The sequence below is a fragment of the Cyrtonyx montezumae genome, unplaced genomic scaffold (genome assembly GCF_038088225.1).
Source record: "Cyrtonyx montezumae isolate F1298 unplaced genomic scaffold, pur_monq_1.0 scaffold_22, whole genome shotgun sequence".
NCBI classification, from domain to species: Eukaryota; Metazoa; Chordata; class Aves; order Galliformes; family Odontophoridae; genus Cyrtonyx; species Cyrtonyx montezumae.
In genome coordinates, this window is record NW_027071959.1 from 4,150,851 (window position 1) to 4,178,741 (window position 27,891).

Consider the following 27,891-nt stretch of genomic DNA (forward strand, 5'->3'; position numbering starts at 1 on the left):
CCTAGTAATAGGGCACGCTGATGGTTCTTGCCCCCAAAGACTCTCCAGTCCAATATGAGAGACAGCAGATGGACATCTATCTGCGATGATGGGAGCGTGCGAGATGCAATGAGACAATGCTGGTTAGCATGACAGGCATCAATCAGAGCACATCAGCAACAGAGGGGCTGTCAAGTGCTCTGAAATCTTTGTGAGCGGGTGGCAGGCACTGGAGGGACTTAATCTGGGATCAGAGACTCTCATGTGTGCTCACACCTCTATCTTTAGCAGGCAGCCACCCAGCCTCCATTGTGTGATTATCCCAGGAGGACTTATCATTTTTTTTTATTTTTTACAAATGATCTGTTATTGCAAGCAGAGCCAGTGTTGGGCCATCTATTCCAGGTCCTCCTCCACTTCAGAGCTGAAAGCTTTTCCTGTGAAAAGCTCTGGCCTTGCCCTGCAATTAGGTCTTTCTGCCTTCCCCCCCCCCCCCACCTTACTGCCCTGCTAGCGAATACTGCTGGAAATTATTGTACTTTCAGCAGACCAAGGGAGATGCCCAGGTTGCTTTTAGGCTATACATAAGAGTTGGGGCACTGGCAAGGAAGGAGAGGAAGGAAAAGGCTGGAGGTAAGAAATGGTGCTGTCAGACAGGCTGTTGTGCCAGTGCTGCACGCAGAGCTGCAGGTCAGAGCTGGAGAGGAAGCAGGAATTGCTGCCCAGGATTTGAGGCAGACTGTATTTCTTTTTCTGGCACGGCTGTAGGGATCTTACAAGGGTCCTTGTTGATCTGAATGCCGTCTGCTCCTGGCAAACTCCGAGTGCAGCTTTGCAGGTCAGGCTTTGCCTTTCTGCTGTTAGCTGTTGCCTCCATTTTCCAATTGCTGTTTTGTTCTCTTCTGATGAGGAGGAGGGTCTGAACAAGCAGCAGAGGAGGACAAGGGGAGACTGTGCTCTGGGGTCCCCAGCATCACAACACAGACTCTCAGTGGGCTGGTGTGCTCCCAGCAGGTGTCATTGCTGGCTGCTGTGAAGCTTTGCAGTCAGATTTACGTTCCAGATTACGATGTGCTCAGGTAGCCTCATTAAGGAAGGATCAGAGAACTGTGTAAGATTAGCACAGGCATCTGTTCTCCAGGTGAGCTGCCCTTGCTGCATACAGTGCTGAAATGGTCATCTGCCTTTGGCCCACAGATGCTCACTCCTGCAAAAACCTTAGACTTTGGCCAGTGAGATACATTCTATTCTTAATTTGATAACCACCTGAAATGAAGAAGAAAATGAAGGAAGTTTATGTGAATTGCCTGGGCTGGTTAGCAATGGGGTCGTAAGGGAACATGGCTTTACAAATATGCTCTGTATTTGTGTCCTGCTGCTTCTACGTTTTCCCCACAGCACACAAAGCTCTCTTCAATCTGTTGACACATTACATCTGACAGGATCAAGGTCTAAGAGATCTCATGTTCCCATAAGGTTGATGTAACTGGGACATATTCTGCTCCCCATTTCCTGTGAGTGCCTGAGGAAATGAGCTGCAGAGCTCAACCAGAGCCCTTAAAGAACAGGGACCCTGTCAGCGGCCTCAGCTATTCAAACAGCATGAGAGCACAGACCACGAAATTCAAGGGCACTGCAAATGATGTGCTTCTTGTTCAACTACTCCTGCAGCTCCTTGTTTCCCCAGATGGAGACAGACGTATAGTTCTCTGGGTGCTGCAAGCTTTTGTGCTCTTGGGGGGTTTTCTTGCTAGAAGCAGTCATTCCTCTGCTCTCCTTCCCTCCTGGCTGAGTGTGATCTGGGATTAAAGCCGTGGGCTTGCAGCCTGGCATTTAGGTGGATGCTGCTGAAGGGAACTGGCTGGCAGCCGTGTGCTGGGCAGGATTGCGGGGTGGCAGTATGCATGTGGGCAGCGTGAAATGCCACCGTGGGAATGGCACTGCTGTCACACATGCAGGTTGAGAAGAGGCAGCAGAAAACATCCCTGCAGTGCCCGAACCACAAATCAACGCTGTGGGTCTGGGAACTAGCTCTGGGAAGGGGGATAAATCCTTCTGCATTGGAGGAGAGCAAGCCTGGCCCTGCAGCAGCCAGGGAATTACGCAGCAAAAGGGTCCAGAGCCGGCTGCTTCTGACATCACAGCTGTAAAACAGCTAAAGCTGACTGTTAATGGGCAGGGGGGAGGGAAAAATTCAGCCTAAGGCAAGAGAGACTGTAAAAGAGTGCTTTGCTTCCTCCTGATCTTACCCCGTGGTGCTGCAGAGTAGACGGGGAGTTGGCTTCATGAGCTCTTTGTGTTTCTTCCCTTTCAGGGGCTGAGCAACGGGGTATGGGTGGAGCAGATCTGCCCACTTTGTGCTCAGATTGCTCCTGAAATTGGGCTGCTGGGTTTGTGCAGTTTGCAGTGAGCAGTACCCTGGCTGCTGTGCAACAGCTCTGTGTTAGCTAAGTGCCTGAGCTGGTGATTTTTTAGGGGATGTGCAGAAGCTGGAGGGCTCTCTTTGCCTCGTTGAGCCCTGATTAGTCTCCAGAACTGCTGTGCCAATGCCATTGCCTGTAGCACAGCTGAAAGCTGTAATTTCCATCTGAGCAGTTTGGGTTTTGCAGCACTCTGTCTGTTCCAGGCCCTTCGGCTGTGGTAGCTCAGGTTGGACCAGCAGAACCCTTTTCTGTGACCTTGAACTCTGCCTGTAACACCTATCACTTTCAGGGCAGTAGAACTGCATAGCTGGCAATCAATCACTGTTCATAATAACAGTTATTGCAGCCTTCCTTGAAGGGCTTTGGTGCTGGAAATCCTGTGACCCCTCTCCTGCTACAGGCTGACTTGTCTGCTTAATTTCCTGTTGGAAGACAATGGAAAAGCCTGTGATGAAGCCCTATAATCTCAAAGATCTGTTCCAGGCCTTCTGATTCTGGATGACAAGGCTGTCAGTGACCGACCAGTAGTGGGACTTTTAAAGGGGATGCAGGTGACCTGCAGGAACCACTGCTCAGGGGTAGTGAAGCACTTGGAAGCCTCCCCCTTCCCCCTTTTGCTCCCATGCGAGCTGCACATCTGCACAAACCAAAGCTGCTCTGAGACATCAAACCAACACTGCTTGTGGAAAGCAGTGAGCTGAGAGCAAAAGCAGGTATTGCTGTGCAAAATGGTGATCTCCCTCCCATATTAAAGAGCAAGGCATGAGAAATGGTAGAAGCTGCTGCATCAAGCAGCACACTGAAAATCAGTCAGTTGTGGTCAGTTAATTCCACATAACTGCCTTTTTGGCACTCAGATTTAACAATGTCAAAGCAGGATGTGATTGAAAAGAAAAGCTATTAATCTGTATTTGTGCCTTGGTGCCTGGAGCTGTGTGAGCCCATTGCTGGCGGTGTTTGTGTGGGAGCAGCTCTCCCCTGCTCCTGCTGGAAAGCAGAACTGCCCAGCAGCTCGGTTTCTAGCACCTGCACTGCATTAAGACTTGGCTATTCTATGTGTTGGAGGAGGAGCTCGTAGCTGGTGCCGACACTGCCCAGAGAGCTGCTGGGCAAGACCTGTTTGCTTTTGCTTTTCATTAGGAAGTAAGGCAGTAATTGCAGCAGTGTAATTGCAGCAGCTTTTTAGGAAGGTGGGGGGGCTCCTGTTTAACTGCAAGGGCTTGAGAAGTGCTTTGTTTGCCCTTCAGAAGCAGAGCGTGGCCTCATTTTTCAGAAAAGCAGGGAGTGGGTACAAGATGGTTTGCAGATATTTGGATTAAATGCACCGAGCATTGTCATAGCAACAAGAGGGGGACCCCTGTGAGGAGGAACCATCACAGAGCAGGTGAGAGGGAGCAGGAAGCTGCAGCTCTGAAGGGACAAAACTGCTGCCAGCAATGCAGCTTATAGTGCTGAACGTGATTGGGTCTGGTGAGGAGAGAGCATTTCCAGAGCTTGGAGTGTGACACAGCTGCGAGGAACCATTGACCTATAATACCTCCCCCACCACCGATGTCAGACAACTCTTCCATTTGTATTATTTCTTTTCTTGGTTCTCTTTTGCAGGTGTTGATTTATATTGAGCTTTCGCTGTTTAGATTTGAGTAGAAGTGACAGTGCTGGTGTGCTTCAGTGCTGGTTTCAGCAGGTTGGAGGGGGACCCTAAGAGTGGTGCGATGCATTGGACACAGTCTGGAATAGGAGGGGCAGCATGGGGAGCACACAGCACGTGGGAGGGATGGGGTGTTCTGTACCAAGCTCGTGGCTGTGGTACCCATGAGAGCAGAGATGGGAACAGAGCAGCAGCAGTAAGGACTTCTCCCATCAGCAGCACTTCAGCATCTTTAATTTAAAAAGAAGCAGCACCAGCAAGGTTAGGAGCAGCCACAACACGAGCTGATGTGGCAAGAAATGGCTTTTCCATTCTGCACCTAGCAGACAGCTCCACGCTGCCCAAGGGTGGGCTAACACCATAAGCAAGAACCAGAGTAAGGATCCTGACTGTGGGAAACACGTACCTGATCCTCCGGTGATGAGGGAATGGCCTTACCTCACTGACAAGGTTGATGAGCCTTCGGAGGAGGATGGTTGATAACCACATGGAAGGAGCAGGTTAATGTCCCAAGACAGCACACTGTAAGATAGGTAATTTCTGTGCACTGTGCATTCTGGGTAGCAGCAGGCCTACCTAAATGAAGCTTTATGCAAACCTCCTTGCAGCTGTGAATGCACCATTAGGCTCCAGGGTAGTTGGTTAAATTGCTCTATTGATTTAATGTGCAAGAATGTTTGTTAGTGCAGTGAAGGGGCGCAGCTAACGACATCTGCTGCTTTCTTCAGATTTTAGTCTGGCACACGAGGACAGAAAAGCCTGTGCTGGTGAATGAGGGGAAGAAAGGATTCACAGATCCCAACGTGGAAATCTGAGCGTGCACGGCTGAGCAGAGACCAACACCAGGTGAGAGCTCACGTTCTGGAACCATAAGGAGAAACAGCAAAGGAGGAAAACACCAGACAATGACAGGACATGCAAACTACACAGTGACAGTAAGGGAGGGTGTAGTTAAAGCCCAGATGGGGCATTGTGCATCTGTTTACCTAAGGTCAGCATATGCTGTCTTTGGATATCACTGCTGGAGGAGCAATGGAGAGGAGGAAGGAGCAGACACACACACTGGTGGCTGACTTCTCAATCATTTGTTCATGCCCTGGCTTCTCACCTTTAATTACCTGAGCATTCAGGTGCATTACATCTTCTGTATCTCCAGAGTGCACCCTGCAGTTGGTTTGCTAGAGTGACGGATGGAATATTTGCTCATACCTGCATCCAGCCTGCTGCTCTTCATTATTATGGGGGGAAAAAATAGATGCACAACTCCCTTTAACCAGAGCACAGAGCCAGGCCTGGAGGGGAGAGAAGATTGCTGCTTGTTCTCTTTTCCTCTCAAACACTGAGAAGTCAGAGCAGCAAGGGGTATGGGAGAGGGGCGGATCTGCTCAGCAGCAGTGTATTTTTAACATAATGAGTTCTTACAGCACGTTCCCTCGGGCTGCAGTGATGGAGCTGTGTCTGCTGCAGGGCCTCGCTGTGGCCCATTGGCAGGACAGCAAAGGAAAGCCTGCACTGCACACTGTCTGTGCTATATATAGTAGCTTTGCAGAGAGGCCATAGCTCTTCAGTGCTGTCACAACTGCTTTCCACCAACACCCAGTTGCCTAGCAGCAGTAGTCACAGCTCTGCAATCCGAGATGAGTTTTGGGTTAGCTCCAAGGGGTGGCAGCTCACTGCAGCGAGGCAGAGGGGTAATAAACATGCTGGTTGTGTCTCTGTTGCAGAAGATTTCTTCATGCACAGCCTCCAAGGTTCCTCCCCACAGCATACAGCCAGACATGCAGTAAGCCAGGACCCCTGCTGACTTCCAAGAGTTTTAGTGTACTGAAAGCAAGCAACACTGCATACATTAACTACCCGGATCCCCCCGACCTTCCTTCTGGACTCTGAGCAGAACCTGACGCTCTGGGGGTGGAGAAAAAGCACAGAAACACAGGACTGAACTTCCCTAGGAGAGCAGCTGCCCCGTGAGATGCTCGGTTTGGGAGAAGTGCACGATGCACTGAAGATGCAGCCTGGCTGGAAGAGCAGCTGTGACTGAGCAGGCTGCTGTACAGGACCTGAGGGTGAGAACGCACACACACAAGTTGTGCTGGCCCTGGTGACTTGTCCTTCCCGAGATGCCCACCCTGTGGCTATGTGTCCAACAGCCCCAGCTGACAGAGGGGACAGCTGCCTTCCAAGATGGCACCTTAGCCCTTAATTCTAAACCTACTTTAATCAGTGTTACTACACTGCACAAGACAGGAAAGCTTTGGGGGAGGGTGAAAAGCAAGGCAGGTTAGAACAAATCCATACATGCATCTGTTTCTTGTACGCCCTTCGGCTTCCCCTTATTCAGGTCTGTGGTTTGGAGGGTGCTCTGTGCTCCTGGATGGAGTTACACACACAGCATATGGCTCTGGATGCTGAAAGAGCTGGGGGTGGGCTTTAAAGAGATTGTTGAGGCCGTAATACCTCATCTGGGCTCAGATCTTAGTTCTGTTCAGCTCTCATTTGGTTCACGTGAGCATTAGGTGTGGGATTCTCAGAAGGGTGCTGCTACTTAAAGCCGAATTTCTACTCTTAAAAAATAAAGTTAACTGCTTAAAACTAGGAATTGAACAAGAAAAGCCAATTTTAGTGCATTTACCATCCGAGTGGAGTATATCCTTCAGCCCTAGTTCCCCTTTCAGGGCTGGACTGGTGTGCAAAGCCACACTGGAGCCCATCAGGAGTTAACCAGTGGGAACAGATCAGCAGCCTTGTAAAGGGATCCTGTGCTTAGCGTGCTCTGTTCCTTCTGCCTCTGGCTCCAGGTAGGCTAAGAACTAAGCAGAATATTAGCTGCCTCTTCCCTGCTCTCTAACATCAAAGAACCTGAGACAGCATTGACAAAAGGGTATTCTGTGATGAAACGGTATCTTGCTCCTCAGCAAGAGGCACGTGGCTGAGCAATGCAGAGGGACCTGTGTGCTGCTGCCTTGGCTGACTCTATTTGAAAATGACAAACTTGCTGAGGAAGAAATTAAGGTGCAGCTTAGCCCCTCTCCCTACTTCCAGGCAGCAAACACACAATAAAACCTTAAATCCACACCACTTGACACCCTCCCCTCACAGCTGTCAAACATCTGATCAACCTCCCATGCCCCAATTCGTTCAGAATGGTCTGAAGCACAATTTTCAAAGGAAAAAGTAATCCCAGAGTTGGTCTTTTTAGCTCTAATTCAAAGAATTAATGAAGTACTACAGATGGGATTGTTAGCTTCACAGTGCTGAAGTCTCCCCTTGGACTAATGGCTGTGCATTCCCTAATATTTAAAGAAACATTTGGGGTTTTTTTCAAGTTATTTTCTCCCACTGTCTTTCAGAATCAGTGGGGGAAAGCTGCATTGCTCAGCTCTCAATCACAAAGCCTTGCTCCACAGCCTTGATAATAAGGTTCCTTTAGATGCGTTGGCTGAAGTGCTACTGGGATAGAAAGCATCCAGTTCCACTGGTCCCTCTATGGGAGCAGGCACTGTTACCTTGGGCTAAAATGGGAGCTCTCTGCACTCCCTGTACGAGCATCCCAACCTCAGTTCAGTCTGCACACCCTGGAGTGGAAAGAGACACTGTTAAAAGGCATACGAATTCTTCTGCTAAGGTGATCCCAGCGGATGGCCTCTCCTAGCTGCATGTTTTCATTTGCTAACGTCAGCTCCAGCCCCTGCTGAGCTGCAGCCTTCCCTCCTTGGAAGGAAATAACTTCCAGAAAAACACAAAGGCCCAACTCCTGACCACAGCCCTGCTTTGATGCTCCTCAAAGTTGGTGAGATGTGTCTGGGCCCTTCCAACCTGCACAGCAGCACTGTGGGTCCGGGGAGCAGAGACTCGCACGCTCAGTGAGACCAGCTCTGGTCTGGGTGGAGTGTATTACAGCTGCACTGTCTGTTCTCAGTTTTAAATAAACTGTATTTAAATTTGTTAAATAAAATTAAGTCTGGTTTTTAAGAGCTAGAATACCCTGCAACTCCATTCTGAAAGGCAGTGCACACAGTCGGTGCTTCTCAGAGCCCAGATGTGCTCTCCCATTTGCAACTCCTTGGTTTCTTTCACAACCAAAACCTGACTGCTGCTCCTTTACAAGGGGGAATTTCATCTCCAGGTGCTTCAAAATGAGCAGGGAGCTCTCTCTTCTCAGTGCTCAGAAGCTCTCACTCGTGCCTGACCTGAAGCAGAACGGTATTTCTGATGGAGGAGAAAAACACATGTGACTTTTTAAAACTTTTTTTCTTTTTTCCTCCTTTCTGGGAGAGTGACAGCCTCCATATTAAAACGTAGTGGAAGAAAGCTCACAGTTAACTCATCTGACAACCAACGTGGCTTCCAACGAGTGAACCAGCTGCAGCCCGAGCTGATAAATTCCACCCAGAAGTACAACATCTCAGGTTTCCACACCTGGTTACTCACATGTTCCCCGACTATTTTCTCCCTAATTACTACACAAAGAGGCCAGTAAGAACACATTCTTAAAGTCAGCAGAGAGCAGGACTCAGGGCTCAGTTCACTCTCTCTGTCCTGCCTCCAGCACCGTGTTACTCCATCATGTTCACCACGCACAGCCATCCAAGCCATGGCTCCCCAGCAGTGCACGCAGATGAGCTTCTGCATCCCCCAATGAAACAACAGATTCCGGTTCCTTTGGGGCCCATTCTCTCTTCTGAGCTTACTGCCAAAGAGCAAATCCTTGACCTGGGTCGAGTGGAAATTAGGAGGCCCAAGTGCGTGGGCCATCATGTCCCCAGACATGCAACCAGGAGTGTTCAAGATGAACCAAACGTGGGAATGAAGCTCTCATCAGTCCACGTACTGGGTCCTTCCCAAGTAAGGGATGTCCACAGACTGTATGATCCGTCCTGCAGTGCGTTCCTCAAAAATGACAATCTGCAGAAGAGAGGGAATACAGAAAGCTCTTCACACAAAGGCTGAGTTACTTAACTTCTGAGGGTAAAGGGCATACAATCACTGCGGAGGAAGGAAGCATCATTTAGAAGAGATCAATCAATGCGATTCAGAACAGTAACTCTGATTCTTCAGCACCAGATGATGCAGAAAATGAACTATCATCAAATCAGCTTCATCTTGATTCTGAACTTGATGCTGCGCTTTGAAGTTTAGCTGAGATTCTTGTCATGTCTTAATGGCAGTCGAAGCCACATTCTCAGCTTTAGAGCAGCACCTCCCACAGTTTTCACAGATCTTAGGAGGTAAGTCTCCTTCCTTCGCTATTGCCTGGGTTTTCAGCTGTAGTGAGCTAATTAACTCACAGTATGTGTACATTCTGGGACATGACCCAGAGCAGGATCTTTAACAAAACAAAAAGACACCAAAGCTTCTCACCTCATTGCTCCCTTTCCACAACCAGGGGCCAGGAAGGTACAGTGTTTCCTGAGGTCCAATTTTCCAGTAGCGGCCCAGGTTGTGACCATTGACAAACACAACTCCTTTTTCCCAGCCCTGGAATCAAGACAGCACACAGAATTATTGTATCTAACATCCCGTAGGTGCACTTGCACTCTTTCCAGCCACTTTCTACAAGTTTTCTGCTTGCTTTCCCTGTGCCATGTCTATAAAGAAGTGATTCTTCCCATAACACGATGAGGCAGGGAGAAAACTTGCACCTCCTTTATGTGTTGAGCCCACCACAAGTAGAAAACAAACAGCCCTCGCCTATGAGTGAACAAGACTGACTATTCATTACCAGCTCTGCATGGTCAGCACTGCATGTTTTCTCATTAGGGCCCACTGCAGGCTGAACAGGATTACCTGCCAGCTTTAGAAGATGGCTTTTTTACACCATCAAAATAATTTGCTTTCTCAAGCTCAGAGGAAGGGTATAAGGCTGTGGCCTTGACTCGCTCAGAGCTGTGACACAAGGCTCTCCTTAGCCAGCTTTTTGCAAACCCCGATGAAGAAAAAGCAGTGGGGAAGAGGAAGGACTTGCCTGTAGCTTCAAGAAAGTATCCTGTGGCTGATGCTCTATCCACAGCCTTCCACGAAAAAAAGCTGGACCAACAAAGTAATCAGGGACTGCACTCCATCCAGCAGTGTGTCGCAAGCTGTAAGAGAATGGGCAAGCACAGCTAACAGCAGGGAAGCACCAGGCAGCTCCAACAGCATCATTTCAGAGCCCTGCTTACAGCTGTGGATGGGCTCTGTTACACACAGCGAGGCTGCAGTTTCCTTCCACCCCTGATGGAAGGAGTTGTTTCCTACTGGCAGTGCCTGAAGGTGATATCCTTCATGCTGCACCTAGCTGAGAGAAATGGGTGCAACATGTCTTGGTCTTCATTCTCCTACGCTTGCCATGCCACTGAAATGCACGTCCTTGGTGCAAGAAAAGGAGATATGCAGTTATGACTATCTCATTGCCACAGGTAAAGCATCTGGGAGCAGAGGACGAATAGAACAACCAACACAGAGCACCAAAGTCCCACAGAAGCCTTAGACTTCTGCCAGAACACGCTCCTTCCAACCCCTATGAACTGCAGCTCTTGGATTCAGGGAATTTATCGATCCAGAGCAGCGTGATGGCTACTGAATTACTCAAAGGAAAGCCCACTATGACTCCTTTCACAATGCCACATCTTCCTACGCTCTGACTGCAAGCTGACTGTGCTCCACTGCCACTGGTGTGACCAAAGGCAGGCATGGCAGCTCGCTGGCTGCGATGTCCCTCACTGGAAATATCCTTCCAGAGCAACCCTGCAGTCACAGGTTCTGCAGTTACCCCCTCAGTGAGACCCCTCCTCACAGCACGTGTGTCCTTAAAAAATCCACAACGTTGATTTTTTTCCCCTTCTTTCCCTCTTCTAAAAGCCTTCTCAGCTTCGTGCCACCCCTCTCTCCTTCCTACGCACGTTGTGGGAGCTGTGCTATCTTGGGGGACGCACACGTGTTATTTTCTGACATTAACAAAACTCAAAACAGTCTTTTTGGAACACAGGCCAGAGCCCACGGGGTATCTGTTGCCTCAAACCGTGCAGGGAGAACAGCACAGTGCTCTCAACTGTTTTGGGGAAAGGTATCAGCAAGGAACTTGGTGACGCACGAATTTACTCACCTACTTCTACACGGCATTGCCCTTCTGTCACACGAGCAACTGCTGCCTCCCAGATTCCATACTGCTGCTAAACAGTTGGCTTCAAACGAGCAAAACCGATTTTTAAATCCCACAAACCTTTTCAAGAAGTCAGGTTTCATCTCCAGACTGTAAATCTTGAAGTTCCTCAGGGGGGTTTTATTCAAGAAGATGTCACCAATTAAGCCTGCAAGAGCAATGGGGGTAATGAAGAGTTGAAAAGCAGCTAAAACTGATAGATTTTCCTCTCTGGATGCGAGGAACAGCAGGAGATGGAAAGCAGCCACGCTCTGCAATGGAATTGGAGTCCATATGGTCCCATTGCTCATCCAGACTTAGTGGAGAACATTACTATACTTTGGCCTCTCCACTCCCTCCTTCGCTTTAACTCACTAGGCCATTAAAACACCCTCCAAGCAGAAAGCACTGCTGGCACGCACAGCAGATGGGGTTTTGTTGCTATTGTTGGTTTTTCGTTAGCTGCCCACGCTGAGATTTGTTAAAGCAGATCAGTTACCTCTCTAATAGGAACAGCAAAATTTAGCACGGGGAAGTGCTCACGCCCAGTGCTGATGCAGTGTTTTTCATCCAAAGATCTTAAGATAATTTAAGAAATAATTACCCTTCAGCACTTCCTCGTTAGATACTCTGCATGTAGAAACAGAGCCTGGGCCCTAATCTAGCCCCCTAATTGCAGGGCTGCAGTTGAGCCTGCCCAAGAAGCGGGGGCTTTACACATGTACTCTGCAGCATAACAAAATTAGTACAGTCACATGCCTCACTCCATTCTTCTTTCTTGTATACTTTTTGCATACATTTCCCCACTAAAATAGAATCCTGGAGTTTCAACCTCTTCCAGCTCCACAATTGTATGTAATAAACTTGAACGCTTGAGCAAATTCTGCTCGACGGGATGCAACTCGTTCCTCCTGAATATGCTGAACATTGGGAGAGTTTTAGAACACTGTGATCCTCCAACATCAAATCCCAGGGAAGGACAGAGGTTAAAAAGGGTCTTTTCCTTCCTGCCCTGTGAAGTAACACGCTCAGAGAGCAAGAGAATGGGTACCCTGCCATCGCCTGGCAAAACTGAGCAGAGTAAGATCAGTGATGGTCCTGGGTTTAGCTGTTCCTCTATAGAAAGGGAAGCCTTAATGCAACTTGTACACAAGAAAGACAGTTACACAGTACTTAAAATCAGAGGAGCATCACAGACACGGAGAGACTCCAAGAACAACGAACTCAGCTCACCTTTCCGCTGCTCGTTCAGTGCCAGGCCATAATTGACACGACCACGGTTCTCTACCAAGAGTCTTAACTGCCTGAATCCCTGTGACAATAGAAGAAAAAAAGAAGAAACGGGAGAGCAACAGCCCTAACACCTGGAAAACAACAGCCAGCAGTGGTGCTGAAGAGGAGAGGCAGTGCCAGGACCTTTGGCAGTCTCAATTCACCTGCTGACTGAGGGTCTCAGCCTGCTCATAAAGGTTTTCTTTCTTTTCCTTTCTCTGTCGAATTTTTAAGTACCAGTTTGATTTCACACACACACAGAGCGAGAAATGGAGTTTGACACAGTGCAGGCTTTTGGCACGTAGCTTTGCCTTGAGCCACAAGAGCAGCACTGAGTACTCATGCCTGCTCACCTTATCCAAGAGGCTGTGCACAGCAATTACTTGGCAGTGAAATCATGCTGTATTCCACCAGTGGAATGGTGCCTAGTTAGAGCATACCAACCATCCTCTGCATCAGGGCACCACACCAGCTAGTTAAGTGGATTAGGTGGGAGGTGCTTTCTTGAGAGCTACACCTTTGGTTCTGTGCACAACCTCCATCAAGTTACCTGTCCTTCAGGAAGGGAGAGCTCCACCGTGTTGTAATCCAGCTCGCCAACATACATGGTGTTCACAAACACCTGCAGAACAGAGCATGAGAGACAAGAGCAACATCTCATCAATTACACTCGTGTGTTACATAGGTTATTGGAGCCATATTTGGGGAGAAAACTGTCTCTACTGGGGATTAGAACCTAGGGCCCACAGCTCTGTCACTGATTCAGTCTTGGTGGAAAATGGATTCACAAACAGCATTTCTGAGAGCATTCAAAACTTCAAGATATTCTGAGTTTTAGCAGACTTCGAGCTGATTCACAAACGAAAAAGGTTGGCACTCAACTGAGAACTGAGAGAGCAAGTCACACTTCTAATCTAAAAACATCGCATCATACTGCGTGGTCAGCCCGTGTCTGCTGCCTAGTTGCTGAGATCAGAGCATTTACATCAGTGGGAAGTTGGCCCCAGGTGCCCCGGGCTCCTCACCTGAGCTCGGTCACGGACATGGTCTCTAGAATGCAGGTGTCCACCACCAAATATAACAGCCTCGTAGAGTACATATCCATAGGACTGCCCACTGCTGTCATTTAGCTGGAGGTTCTCCATGTTAACTGGAAACTCTGATTTAATGGGCTGCAAAGGAGAAAGAAGTTGAATGGCAGAAGTGCTCTCTTAGCACCGACAGGTCACACAGAGACAATCCATTTGAGACAGGCGTTCCACTCTGCCACAGATTACATCTACTCTGGGAGTCCCCAGAGATCTGTTCTGACCTGAGTTACCTTGTGACCCTATTAAAGCTACAGCAGTGAAGGCAAAGTACCAGAAAAGGGAACCAAGGACTTGCAAAGCTGGAATTCCAAGGGAACAGAAGTAGCAGTAAAAAGGGTAAGAAGTTTGGTCTGCTTTGTGTACCCCTGACAAAACACTCCCCATCCTTATCCTCATGGGATAGCACAACAGTGCCAGGTCTTTTCCAGCTATCAGGTGATGACGTTTCATGCTGAGTTGCACTGGCAGTACTACCTGCACAAGAGATGGTAACACATCCCAGAGAGAGATGAACTGATGCAACAGGATCGCACCGTACGACGCCTTGCTTTCAATCATGGGAGGGAGAGGAAGAGGCTGGCCTGCGATGCAAAAAGAAAGATGAGCCAACTATTTCAGATGCAAAAAAAAGCAGACACGTTTTAAGGCCACTCCAGACCTCTTCTGATCAATTTTTCCACTGAATTACAGAGCCCTGTATCTGCTGCCAAAAAAACTTGAGTGTGAGGGTTGAGTGAGAACTGCACTTAACTCTGACACTGCCACCTGTCTGGGCCTAGAACAGAAAACACTAAGACATAACATGTGAGATATAATAGTCAATGGTGTTTCCTTCGGATTTGCATTTCTTTCCAAAATGCCACCAGACATCTCAGAGATGATGCCGAGTGCTACCTGCCTGCTGATGGCAGACTGAATTCCCCAAATCCCTGCTTCTCCTTCCCATCTTTTGGGAAATGCTCCCAGCCAGTCAATCAGAGCCACAGGGCTCCATCAGTTTAGATAAATCTCTGATGTAGTGCAGTGGACTGCAGCAGTATTTCAGCTCTAGGATTTATAATTACCAATGATTGTGCTGAAGAGTTGTCGGAGCTTGAAAAATTTGGATGTATAGTCTCCAGCCTCTGTCAGCACAGCATCGTAATCTGAAAAAGAAGCACACGTCTGGGACAGCCTTCACATGCACCACCATGCAAGAAGTAAGAGCCCAAGACAATTCTCTCAGCACTGAGTTAAGCAAATTTGAACTCTTTGATGCGTGTCACTGTGGCTACTGACACATCCTCAATGGGTCTGCAAACAGGAAATATTAATGTAAGCCCCCTCTGAGAGGAGCATTTGCTTCCGAGCTACGTTCCAACTCACCCACCCATGATCAAGGGCTGCACTGACCAGTTCAGAAAGGTTCTGCCAACTCTAAGAGGCCCAGGGGGTGCTCTCACAGCAGGTGCATGAGCAAGGCAGTGACAGAACTCACCGTAGCTGGTGACGTCCGACTTGTATTCCTCATTCTTCAAAGCACCGTTCATGAAGCCAAAGTTGGTGCCTCCATGAAACATGTACAGATTGATGGATGCTCCTAATTTGAGGATGCTTGCTACAGTATTCACCATTTCTGTAAAGGAAGGGCAGCACCAAGAAGTCCACACACCAAGAAGCAATGCTAACCCTCTTCCAGTAATTCAAAGCAGACACAGACACTCAGGTCCTTCTCAGCCAGCCATGCCTGTGTAATTACAGCCACGTGTATCCTGGCCCCTGTTTTGCCTTCAGTAAGGCCAGCACGTCCACTGGCACACGGGGATAGATTAATCCATGTAAATCTACCTCTTCTACAGGTGAAATAGTAAAATTCACAGACACAGGCAGGAGTTTTGCTCTCAAGCAGAAGGACTATTCACTCATATTAATCAATTACAAAGACAGCAATTGCAGGAAGATGAAACAGGCATTAAAGTAGACCAGCACAGGTCTTACATGCCCCTGGGGTTGTGGGGTTATTTATTTTAGTGCTAGGTTTCCTTCCTAACGAGCTTCTAAACTGCAGTAAAAATAGATTCAGAAGATGTCACAGCTGCAGGAGCCTTAGGTTTGCCCTGTTCCCAGAACATCCATTCACCAGACAAATGATGTTACTATGATGAGGGGTGCAGAAAACTTCTGTGAAGATGACATTCTGGCAAAATAAAGAAGTCTTCACAGGGTTTGCATTAGCTCAGGAGGTGGAAGAGAGAACTTAAAGCACTGGTTACATTTCCAGTATCAACAGAGCAGCTTGAGGCCTTGGAGCACATCACTGCTAATATCTTCAGATGTCTGAATTTCTGCACAAGCTCAGCATCCCTCTTGGAGAAATAAAAAGAAAGCTGGTTTTGAAAAATAGGAATTAAAGAGAGGCTGCTTGCCAACACTGCTGAAGAAAGACCAGGGCACAGCAACGTGACCCATTCACTGAGGCATCACGAGCTCTGCCACTTTTCCTGTAACTGCAGAGCAAGAATCCCTCCCTCTCCAACACCACGTGCTGCTCACCGTCTGCATCGAAGACATAGTGAGGGCCTCCCCAGTTATCAAACCATCCAGTCCAGTACTCCATTACCATCTTTGGCTGATCTCGCTGCACCGAGACACAAACAAGAGTTAAAATGGACAAAGGGAGTCTTACATGTATCTCTACTCAAGTGGGCAAAAAAAAAGAATAAAGTAAAAATAAATCAGTGAGGAATAATATGGACCAGAAAAGTACGGTGTGAGGCAACAACCACTGCACACCACCAGGTGATACCCACCAGTTTTGGGTATTGTTTGGTAGTGCTGCAGCAAAAGGACTAACCAACTGTCACTGTTCAGCTTCTGCTGGAAATAGGCATTTATAAATGTCTACTTTTCAGCTACACCACTGCCAGCTGAGAGTTTGCAGGTGCACTGCAGCCACCGCTTGCCAAGGTGGGAACAGCAGACCTTAGCAGCTTAATGCCTTTTTAATGCTGCATATGGTGTTGGCAGGAAAGAATTAGCCTTTGCAGGAATTAGGTCTTCATTATAAAGGCTCTGCACACAGAGCAGTTGTTTCCCATTCTTCACTGCTTGCCAGCTCCCTCAGCTCCTGCAGAATTCCACCCGGCCCCATCACCCTGCACAGAACAACTGGCACTCCCTGCTCATGGTGTTTATTTCCAGTCAAGGCAGTTTGGCCATTTATTTGATGGGGCTTTATCTTCTGCCATATGAAATAGCCGAGGTAAGTGGCATTAAAGAAACTCATTTTTCATTAGGAGAAAACAGTGGCAGGTGCCTGTAATGATTTAATTGCTCCAGGTTCAGGCCAGCCCTCGGTGATGTGTTTAATCGCTCCATCCCCAGCCAACGAGCCCAAGAAGTTCTGCTGACTTCTGGAATAAGAGATCACAACAAGGGAAAGTAACACAGCTCCACATTCCTCATGAATGCAAATGCCAGGCTTCCTGTCTTCTAAATAGTAAGAGTGGCAATGGAGGAGCTCTTCTGCTGGGCTGTGCTCTGTGTGTGAGTTCAGCCTGTGGGAAAGGTGCCCTCCACTCATCTGCTGTGCGTGGTGGAGCTCTCTAAGACCTGAAGAAAGCAGAAGCACACCAAGCAGAACCTCTTTTGTCCGAGGAAGACAAAAAAGAAGTTGGTGGCAGGATTCAGCTTTCAGCATGCCAGCAGCAGGGCTGCATTTCATGGCCTGAGCAGACGTCAGGGGGAGAGATCAGAATAGAATTGATCACGACCAGGGGCACACGTCAGCTGCTCAGAACTTCCCAGGCTGACAAGTGGAGCACGCAGAGCAACAGGGAGAGAGGAGGACAGAGGATGCAAGGAGAGAAAGAACTGTCACTAAAAATCAAAATTTGCTCTTGCCTCTCTACTCCAGCATCACACGGGATGCTTTCTGCATCAAATGTTCATTAGGCAATTCCCCACCTCTTTGTTCACACTGATTCACATCTCTGACAGCTCAGGCAACACACTCTGTGCAAATGCACTTCTGCAGTGAGCATTAAATGCCAAGTAGGCTGAGCTGCTCGGAGGGCTGTGCTGCTGGGGGCTTACTCAGCATCTGAACAACACAGCCTTCAAACAGACTCCTGAGGGAATGCAGAGCCTGGGAAAAAGAGCAGCGACCTTCTGGAGGGAGGACAACTGCAAAGTAGGATGCTGCTGGGTATCAACACTGGGGAAGCAATGGAAGTGGGCATTAGAGAAAGCAACAGAGCTGAATGCTGTGCTCCCTGTTTGACAGTTACTTTTCCTGGGGATCAGCTGCACACGTAACACATCCACAGAAGCCCTTGTTAGGCAAGTTAGGAATGGCCTCTGCTCAGCCATCAGGCAGCTCCTCCAGCTTTGTGTTTGCATGGTCCTTTGTCCTCCCCCTGGTACACACTGCACTGTCACTACAGAAAACACGTTTGCCAAGCAGCCTCGTGGAGAGCACCTTCTCCTGCCAAAGCGTGTTCATTTTAATTATTTAATCAATCACTGAATATTCAGAAAAGAATTACTAGGCACTCAAATCTGTTAGGCACTAAAGATGATCTACGCAGGCAGACCTGCAAATTCAACCAAGGAAAAAGGAATGATTCAGTTTATTGCAGCTCGTGGCTTTGTGACAAAGCACATCCATCACCAGATGTCAGTGCCCTGCTGTTGTACAGCAGTGGGTGCAATTGTGCCATACTCTAGTAGCTGGACTAATAGCCCTTCAATTTGTTACGTAGGAACCTTTTGTGGATCTGACTGTCATTAAAGCCTGGGTAATAAAGGGCTTGCTGCCTGCACCCAGAGGGTAGCAAAACTCCAACTGTCCTCTCAGAGAATATCATTTTCCAACGTAAGGAGCATGAATTTTCTGTTGAGATAAAGCTGTCCTGGAAAATCCAGACACACAGAGTCTGTCTGCATCTTACCTGCACCATGTCCAGGTATTTCAGTACACCAGGTTCCAGCTTCTGAAAGTTAACAGTGGCCAGTGCTGCCAAGGAAAGAAAAAGCTGTTATTAACTTAGGAGCACCTCTCTGTGCATCAGTCCTGCACAAGCCCAGAGGGAACTGGAACATCACCTGAACCACCAGAACAACCTCCGCAGAGTTTTCCCATCACAGTCCTCACTGATCATGCAGGACAGAGGAGACCACAGCACGCAGTGAATACCTGCAGGCTGTGTTCTCAGCTGCAGCATTCAGAGCTGCTAAAAAGAGAGCAACAGAGTGCCTCAGCAGCTTCAGTCAGAGGCTGCAAAGCACCTGCAGATCCTCAGATAAAAGGCACCACATAAAGGCAAACTTATTAGAGCAGCACATCCATACACCACACCAATCTCCCAGGCTATAGCTGCACGAATGCCTACCCATGCAATCTCACTTCTTGTGATGCCTGTGGGGATGGGGAGAGGGACTGCAGTGTGAGTGAAGCAGATGGAAACTGTGACTGCTCTGTGCTCCTGCCCCATGCAATGCAGGGGAGCCAGCAGTTGGCTGCTGCGTGCTGCACTGACAGCAAAAGCTGGCTGCAGAAGCTGATGCATTACAGCCCCTAACAGATGCTGGAATCGTTTTCATACTTTTCTAGACCTCAGTCACTCTGTTTTCCCCGAGAAACTTTGAAACTGCAGGAGCAGTAGTGTGATTCTGTTGTAAAAAGTGACTTCTTACAAAAGAAGCAGCGTGGGATCCAGCCCCAGTTGTGTCAGGCAGAGCACTTCAAATGGAATACTTAGAGAAGCAAAAGCTTGCTTCTTGCTATATATACCTTGAACTTAACAGGCTGATCTGAATAGCGAGCTGAGGAATTTAGCACGGGCAAACACAGCAGGAGAACAAAACAAAATGTAGATTTAGTCTCGATGCAATTCAAGTTTGTGAACCTGAAGGCAAAACTGTCTAATCTGTGATTAACAGCACACCATTCAGCACTGGACAGGGATGGAGAACCAGGCCCAAAGCCTTACTCAGCCTTTCCACAGTAGGCAACGCTCCCATGCACACAGCTTCCCATCACAGTGCTTTAGATTGAGGCTGGAGGGAACCTGGAGATTTTATTTTGGTGCCCAAAGGGGAACCAGAGCTACATGGCACAGGTTTGTCACTCACTGTGCCCACATAGGATTCAAAGAGCTCTCAGCACACAACCTGCTGGAAAGGAGAACTGATGACAGCAGAGCTCAGAGCTGGAAACACTCCTATAGACGATGCTGAGGGCTGGATGGGGTGCTCCACACCTCCCTGATGGCAGTGAGAGGGTGACCCTATGTGGTCATGGCTGGAAACTGCTGCTCTCCGAAAGAACCAAATGGAGAGGAGCACTGAGAGAGCACTGCTCTGAGCTCAGGGACTGCTGAGCTGCTGGAGCTGTCCCTCTTGTACTTCCACTTAAAAACAAGAAGGGAAAAAAAAACAAAACAAAACAAGACAGGAGGTAGAAGATGATCTTTTTTAATCATTTCCATGCCTGAGATTAGAAAATTAACTTTAGTAGTGTGAAGTGATGATGGGAATGCCCAGAGGCTGCACCCTGCTAGGGGAAACACTGCTGCTCAGGCAGGCAGCTGGCACAGCCCCGGGGGGGTCACAGGCCAAGCAGGCACATCTATCACAGCTCAACTAGATCTGGAAACCTGAAAACCAAAGCCACACTGCATCCCAGCACTCCAAGTCAGGGCACAACACAGCTCCAACAACTGCACCTCCACGTTTTCCACACTGGAAAACAGGAAAGGCACCATGCAGCATTTCATCCACTGAACAGAATCACACTTCTTCAAAGGGAAAGAGGACATGGACACCATGCACATCTGATACTCTTTTTTCCCCCCTGTATGTAGGCTGCACTCCACAGAGCACACTCATAGAGAACACAGTGCTACCCCACAAAGTGCTGCTGAGCTTTGAGAAATTCACGTTTTAAAATCCGGGCTGTGATGCACTTTTTTTCCTTCAATTTTGCACGCAGCAAAGCAGATATCTTAGCAATAATTAGTAGTAGGAGTAATAGCTGAGATGCTCGTTGAGCATATACTCACACAAAGCAATAAGAAGTACTGAGGAAACAGCCTCCCACAAGCACTCACCTCCTTCCACTAAGCCAAACGACAACCCGTTCTTGTTGTCCGAGGTCATCAGCAGCTCCACAATCCCTCTGCTTAACAGAGCCTGCATCAAAAAGAGGAAAAGCCACTGGAAAAGCTCTGTATTTGTCAGGATACTGCAGTGCTAGAGCACATTATCACCTCTTTGTGTAATAATAGAAGCTAATAGGAGAATAAGGCCTGTTTGCCAGTGAGTATATCCATCATAGGACAGACAGCTCTGGTTCCTGGCTGGTCACACCTGAAAGGATCCATGGGTTCCTCTGTACCACAGAGCACTACAAGCAGCAGCACTCCCTTTGTTAAAATGCACACACACACACCATTCTTCCCAAGAGGACTGCCCTCTCACACTTGTCCCTTTACACTGCAGCTGATGTTTGAAAGAGGGATTAGGAACTCCTAGCTGCAACTTAACCCCTCTTCTCAGTACAGCTGCACTCAGAGAGACTCCAGCAGCTTCAAGAGCTCTGAACACAAACCTTCACCCTCCTAAAAACCGAGCTGCAAAATGGTGACCCAGGTGCCCACAGCACGTGTGCCAACTCACTGCTACCTGCTGTCAGCTCGAGCAACCTTCTGCACAATGCACACACACTGTGCAGACAGAGGAGACCCAAACATCACACACCATCTACGTTAGAGATGGCAAACTCAATTCAGAGTGGGAACGTGTTCAGTTTATCGATCTGTTGTCACTGCATCACTACCCAAACAGATGCTGGGATCTGATAATGGAACTGGGATTTCTAGCAAGCTTTATTAACTCCTTAAGCACTGCATTTAGAGCTAAGTTTCTTCCTTTTTTTTTTTTTAATGCTTTCCATCGAAATAAGAAGAAACAGCAGAGCTGGAAGGTGTTGAAATGCACTGCAGGACTTCAGATGGCCCAGCAGAGTGAGAGGAACACTGGGCTGTCAGGTTTTGCACAACCTGCAGTGCAGGTGTCATCTGCCTGCTGCTTTTGGAGCTGAGGGCCTGAAGCATCGCAGGCCCCGCTCCAACACCAGGAAGCCCTGCACATCCAGCTTTCCCACAGCTTCCTCTTGAAGCACTACACTTCCCTGGCTGTAAGCTGCACACATTTCCAGAATACAACAATGCAGCACTGCAAAAATACACCCACGGGCCTGGCAAGGAAACGTTATCTGCTCCGACAAGTCTATGGAACATCACAAGCTCCTTCATCACTGAGATATGGAAAAGTAAGAACAGAGCTGGCATGCTGCTCAGACACAACACTGTCTGTGTCCCATTCATCCAGGGCCCTGAATGCCACTTACCCACGTGCTTGTCATTGGGCATGGGACACGAGGAGGGAAGCTATGCAGATAAAAGAGGCAACTTTGACTTTATCAGTCCAGGTCAGCAGCTAACCTTAACATATCTGTATGCATACTTGCTATTTATCATTCCAAGCAGTATGAAATCACTCCACAAGGTGGAGTTAGTGCAGAAGCAGGCACCAGGCTGGGCAGATCAGCACTCCTGTGCTAGAACTAACCTCAGGGGAAGCCTGTGTACCCACAGGGTCCCAAAAACATCTGATAACGCTGGGAACACACAGTTCATAGTACACACAACCTCTCCTCTGTACCGTAACACTTCAGGCGTTCAGTGAAAAGAAACAGAGAAACAAGCTTTGTAAGACAGACTGCAGATCTTGTTAGCTTTCTGCCTTGCTTTTGTACTGGGGAAGAGTGAGCAGGTGTGACTCATGCTAGATTCACCTCCTCGGTACCGGCCAACTTCACCACATAGCCTGCAGGCAGGGAGCAGTCTTCAACTGACAAGGGTAAGGGAGACATTAGGTAAATTAGGTAAAATAACCTTCCTGATGCTGGGCCTAAGACTGCATGAGATCAGGAACAGAGAAACTGTTTTAAAGCTGTCCAAGAGAAGCAAAGCAGGACCAGCAGGAGACAGCTTCCTCAAAGCCAGCTATGAACGATGGCTGCTCCTCCATTTCCCCACTGCCCTCTTCTCCTGAGGACACAGGAACTCAGGAACTCAGACTGTCAGTAGTGAGAAGCATGACCAAAAGAAATAGCAGGGGAAATCCAGCTGGATTTAGCACTGATGCTTTTAGGGCTTCCAGAAGCCAGGGTCAAATTTACTCAGAAGAAAGTACTGAAAGGAAGGTGGTTGGAGTGGGATTCACCACAGAAACAAGTAAACGTGCCAACATTACCATTTTCACATAGGCCATGTAGTTGGGGTCTTTGGCATAGGAACCGTATTCATTCTCCACTTGCACTGCAATGATGGGTCCTCCTCTCTTGTACTGTTGGAAACACAAGGGAGGTATTCACTTTCTAAACAGAAGGACCAAAATCACAGCAGTGCTGGCTTACAGAAAAGATGCACCCATCTGCACAACCCTCCCAGTCTATACAGCACAGCCAAACATCTCAAACTGCACAGCTGATGTGGGCAACTACAACCAACAGTGGTCCCCCAAACAAAGCTGAGAGATTTGTTGGCTGTTTCACAGCCCAACACTCATCTGTGTACAGAGGGCAATGGATTGCACTTGCCTGAAGAGGGACGACGATAGGCATGAGATGATCAAAATAGGCGTCCACTGCTTCTGTGAAGCCTTTGTATGTTGTTCTCAGCTGCATCTCAGGGTCCTGCAGCAGCCAGCTATGGAAAAGCAGCAAACGGGATCTGTTAGAGCCTCACATGGAGTTAACTGTGGTTAACTCTGTTCTCCCTTAAGCCCCAAAACACACTCAGACTGCAAGGTGAAGGAAGCTTTCCTGCTTGCACACAAACCAAAACCTGAACAATATGCCTCGGTGGGGGCTTTTAACTTCAGAAACACAACTGTTGAAACAAAGCTGCTGCAGCACACACTGGTGTGTAGATAACACAGAAGGCAAAACAATCCTGCTCTCTCTGCAACAGCATTAAGTGATTACTTCAGTAGAGATTATTCAAGAGCAAATGAACGAGTACAAAAGGGTTGGCTTCTGGCTCTGAAGGTTGCTCCAGAATTCCCCACATCCCCAAGGGCTCCCTACAGCTAAGTGCTCTCTCATAAAACCCCAATCATCGTTCAAGTCAGTGGTTCCAGTAATTGTTCCCATGGTCTTTGCTGCTGACTTGCAAGATTTAGTTGGCTGTTGGGGGTTAACACAGAAACAGGCAATGTAAGAGGAGAACAATGTACTGCTGTAACGATATAAGCAGAGTAGGACTTCTGCAAAAGGCATTAGCAAACTGTGCTGTCAGAGGTTGGAAAGACATCCAGCTCAGTGAGCTCACAAAACTCACCATTGAAGTTCTGCACCTGAACTGCACGGGATGCAGAAGGCATTTTGTAAAGACAAATAAATGAAAGAGTGAAGGAAATAATCCCCACATTTTGTCACGTGTCCCTACTGAAGGAAAACAAGTGGTATGTAACCAGGCACTGGCTCCACTGGGCTCCAGTAACCAAGCAAGTCTCAGCTCTGACGTACTCAGCTCAGCTCCCAAAGGCTCCTACCAACAACTCAGCTCCATGATCAGATGATCTCTGTGGGTTTTTTTTTTCTGCTGCCCAAAGGCTTTCATCACCTGAGCACTACACACTTACCTGGGCAGCCCACCAAGGTCCCACTCTGAGCAGATGTAAGGTCCAGGACGCAGAATCACCCACAGCCCATTCTTAGCAGCCAGGGAAAGGAAGGCCCTAAAGATGCAGACAATGTAATCACTGCCTGACTGCAAAATCTCTACTCCGAGTACACCAATGACCATAAAAATGTAGGTACCAGAACCAGAAAGGAACTGCTAGATGAAATCATTATACCGGACTGATGCTGAACGTATAAGCTCCCAGGGCTCTGGGAAGCAGGGGAAGAAGGGAGGGCCCCCATCACCAGAGCAAGGCACAGGCTTGTTTCCAGCTGGAAACACTGCTGGAACCAACACACACACCCTCCCCCCAGTACTTAATGACATCTGTACCACATACTCTAGATCCAGGTTCTCACTGAAGTCGAATTTCCCCCGAGTTTGTTCGTGAAGGTTCCACGGTACGTACCTGAAAGGCAAAGGCAGCACAGTGACAGCGAAGCACGGAATGAAAAGCTGTGCACTCCACTTCTAAGAAACAGAGCCCGAGACTGCAGAACGTACACATTACAAAGTCCCTACTTAACATGATCTGTGCCTCTTTCCTTTTTCTCACGAGCCCTTCCCTTGCTGCATGCTTTTCCTGTATTCTGCAGTACCTGAATTTCTGGACACCGTCAAAGGCGGTGAGATCAGCAGAGAGGAACTGCTGTCTGTGTTTGAAGGGCCATCTAAACGTAAGGACACTGCAGCTATGTACACCACAGATAGTGAAGGAGGGGGCAGGACAAGGAACTCATCCGTCACCACCACCACAAGCACCAACAGACATGGCCACGTGCTGCCACGTCCCCAGCACACGTCCCAGGGATGAGAGCGAGGACACTTACGTTGTGAGGGTGTTCAAGCCACACGCCTTCATCTTAAGCATGCGGTCTTCCCAGTATGCCCTGGGGACTCTGAAATAGTGCACTGAACCTCCGAAGATGCGGAAGGGCATTCCCTCCAGCAGGAACTGTGAGTGCTCGGTCTGCAGGCCCAGCGTCCTGCCCCACAGCCGCAGCGGGACCAGCTCGCTCCAGTTAAACCTGGAGGAAGAACGGGGAGAGGTGAGCACCCTCCAGCAAAAGCAGCGGGTCCTCCCACAACAGATTCGTCGTGTCACCCCCCTCAACTTCAAGAGAACCACTGGATTGAGTTCATCCCTCGGGAAAGGTCCATCTGCTTACACCTCCATGACTTACTTGCCAAAAGAACCAGACCGAATGAGACATCAGGTTCTGAAGCACTTACCGGCTGGAACACTCGTGCTATCACAGCTCTATTAGCCCAGCTCCTACGTGCAGGAAGCTACTTCCTATTGCCTTGCACTGCTCCCCTGTTCATTCTGGCTGAATCAAGAAAACGTTCTCATCAGCTAGTCCAGATCCAAAGCAGCTTCAGTGCCTCCATCAGACCACCCCAGTTCCACGAATGAATACACAACAGAGCTGGACAATAGCAGCTTGTCCCACCGAGACATCATCACAGCCAGATGCAAGAAATGAATTCCAGTCTCAAGAAAACAGCGACCCACACATTTCAGAGAAACATCACATTCAGAGAGGGAAACACCCAGGCCTCTGAGTGCCTTCTATACTACATGTAGAGCAGGTACTAGCAGAGGGTGAGGGCTTTCAGAGCTCACAGCTTACAGGGATTACTGCCCAGGAGCCTGCAGCCATTACCTGTCCTCCAGCACGAGACAGGGACACTACGAGGAACTAAATCTAGGGCTTCCCACATATGGCAGGGCTGGCTGGCAAGCACAGAGTACCTGTGTACAACAGCATTCTCACAGGGCTCTGAAACAACAGGCGGCAGGCATGGGTAATACCTGGAAAAGCAAGTCTAGGTTAGATTCACTGCCTTCAGTCAATGAGCACTCGTGCATTTGTGAATGATACTTCAGGCTGGGAAGCAGCAGCACTGCCCCGAGGAACTGCTTGGTGGGGAACCCGAGGCAGAAAGCACCAAGGGTCAGGTGATGTAGAGCTCCAATTTTGGAGAAAAAAAAAATACATTTCAAATCCATTCCTGAGCCAGATAAAGCCCTGAATTACACCTGCACACAGCACTGATGCAAACGGTGCTGCAGGCAGCAGAAGGAACGCAGCACTCAGGAGGAGTACGTAGCCAGATAAAAATAAACTAATCACTTAAGCTCATCTTAATCCGGGCTGTTACTTGGTTGGCAAGTTCCCACCTCCCAGCTCCAGGGGCTTCTGTCACCAAAGAGCCCACGTCCCCCAGGTTTTCTACAGATGATCCCAAACGCAAACCCAGGATCCAGGGCCACAGTTCAACTGCAAAAAAACTTTGCTGTGGGTTAGCGAGTTCCCCAGGGCAGAACCTTTGAAGTTGGACAAGTTAACCCTCAACGGTGGCTCTCTGTGAGATGTAAGCTGAAGGGGAACTGCTGGGGGGGAGGTGGGAGGCAGCAGTAAGTGATCTGACAGCACCGTGCCCTGCAGCTGGCACCTCCCTGAGGTCCCCCCTGCACCACTGATGCGAAGGAGCTTTGCTGCTGCCATACACCACATGAACGGGGGAAAACGGATGGAAAAGAAAGTCAGAACCTGGGAATAAAGCACGGGGGCTACGAGCTGTCTTTGGCAACACTAAAGGACGCACTTCAGAGGACAAAGGACTTCACAGCTAATCCCTAAGCCCTACTCAGAGCTGCCCAAGAGGAATTCGCTGTACATTTCGGGCTCCTTTTGCCTCCAGGAAAGTGAAAGCTTCCAGCCGCCTCCTCCCCGTCGACTAGCAGCGCATTTCGTTGCTCTCCATTCTCAGGTGAGCTGAGCAGAGCCACAGCGAAACGCTCAGTGCCAACCAGAGCTTCTGGACGGACTCCCTCATCCTCAAGAGGCGACGTCGCGCCGCTCTGCGGTGACAGCCACGCACGTGGCCACGCAGCGCTCATCGCTACGCACAGCCCCCATCCACCGCCACTCCGATGCGGTACGTGAGGTCACCCCGCATTTGTGCATTACCGCTGCATTCATTTGAAGCCCGTTCCGCCGGGAGGGCCGGCGCGCCCACGACCCGGCGGTACGAAGCTCCCGTGGGCTCAGGTGCTCTGAGCACGGCCGGGATCGATGCGCGGTTATGGGCGCAGTACCGGGCCCCGCCCCCCCTCCCCACCGACCCCTCGGCGGCTCTCACCTGCGTGCCAGCAGCCACAGCACGAGGACGAGCAGCGCGGCGCACCCGAACCGCCGCTGCCGCCGTCCTCCGCACGGCCACATGGCGACCGACCCCGGCCCGGCCCGGCCCGGCCCCGCCGCACCGCCACCGCCGCCGCCGCGCCCCCCCCCGAGCGCGGCTTTGGGCCGCTCCGCCCGTCATTGGCTGAGCGCCTCAGAGCCCCGCCCTATTCTCTGAGCGACGCTGCTGATTGGCTCGCCCTCAGGGCGGGGAGAGGGCGCGAGGCGCGGCGGGCCGCAGTCAGTCAGACGGCGGGGCCGGGCCTGCGGCCGCCGCCGGGGAGCGGGAGGGTCCGCTTCTCGCCGCCGGGCTTAGGGCAACGGCGAGGGCTGAGGGAGCGGAGGCAACTTTTGTCAGCATACAATCATAGCTTTACTGATTCCAGCTGTGACGAAGAATCCAGTGCCTCCATACACGCTGCTGCTCCGGC

The 27,891-nt window shown here is 49.3% G+C and overlaps 2 protein-coding genes across 3 annotated transcripts in view; one reads left to right on the forward strand and one right to left on the reverse strand.

Annotated features, from left to right (window-relative positions):
* B3GAT1 (beta-1,3-glucuronyltransferase 1) overlaps positions 1 to 7,446 on the forward strand; it is a 29,595-nt gene extending 22,149 nt beyond the window's left edge. For both annotated transcript variants that reach the window (XM_065738515.1, XM_065738516.1), the window contains 2 exons: positions 4,782 to 4,899; positions 5,778 to 7,446. In XM_065738515.1, coding sequence (XP_065594587.1) covers positions 4,782 to 4,868 — 87 coding nt within the window. In that variant the 3' untranslated portion in view covers positions 4,869 to 4,899; positions 5,778 to 7,446. The remainder of the gene's footprint in view (positions 1 to 4,781; positions 4,900 to 5,777) is intronic.
* A 494-nt stretch (positions 7,447 to 7,940) lies between these two features.
* On the reverse strand, positions 7,941 to 27,506 carry LOC136049946 (beta-galactosidase-1-like protein 2). The gene is made up of 19 exons (XM_065738518.1): positions 27,420 to 27,506; positions 25,100 to 25,297; positions 24,610 to 24,678; positions 24,229 to 24,324; positions 23,183 to 23,291; positions 22,837 to 22,929; positions 20,628 to 20,709; positions 18,468 to 18,532; positions 16,069 to 16,153; positions 15,014 to 15,151; positions 14,601 to 14,681; positions 14,011 to 14,117; positions 13,471 to 13,617; positions 12,996 to 13,067; positions 12,407 to 12,485; positions 11,255 to 11,342; positions 10,019 to 10,133; positions 9,415 to 9,531; positions 7,941 to 8,958 (listed from the first exon to the last, which is right to left on the reverse strand). Exons 1-19 carry the CDS (start codon positions 27,500 to 27,502, stop codon positions 8,872 to 8,874), a joined length of 1,911 nt encoding a protein of 636 aa, XP_065594590.1. The 5' UTR covers positions 27,503 to 27,506; the 3' UTR covers positions 7,941 to 8,871.
* Positions 27,507 to 27,891: the final 385 nt, after the last annotated feature.

What these genes read in the sequence shown, in the direction of transcription:
- LOC136049946 (XM_065738518.1), bottom strand. Translation starts at nt 27,502, where the DNA reads ATGTGGCCGTGCGGAGGACGGCGGCAGCGGCGGTTCGGGTGCGCCGCG. An exon ending in AGTGAGAACCTGGATCTAGA is followed by an intron (nt 24,325 to 24,609) that starts GTATGTGGTACA and finishes CTGCATCTTTAG; the next exon opens with GGCCTTCCTTTCCCTGGCTG. An exon ending in GACCTTGGTGGGCTGCCCAG is followed by an intron (nt 23,292 to 24,228) that starts GTAAGTGTGTAG and finishes GCTTTTCCATAG; the next exon opens with CTGGCTGCTGCAGGACCCTG.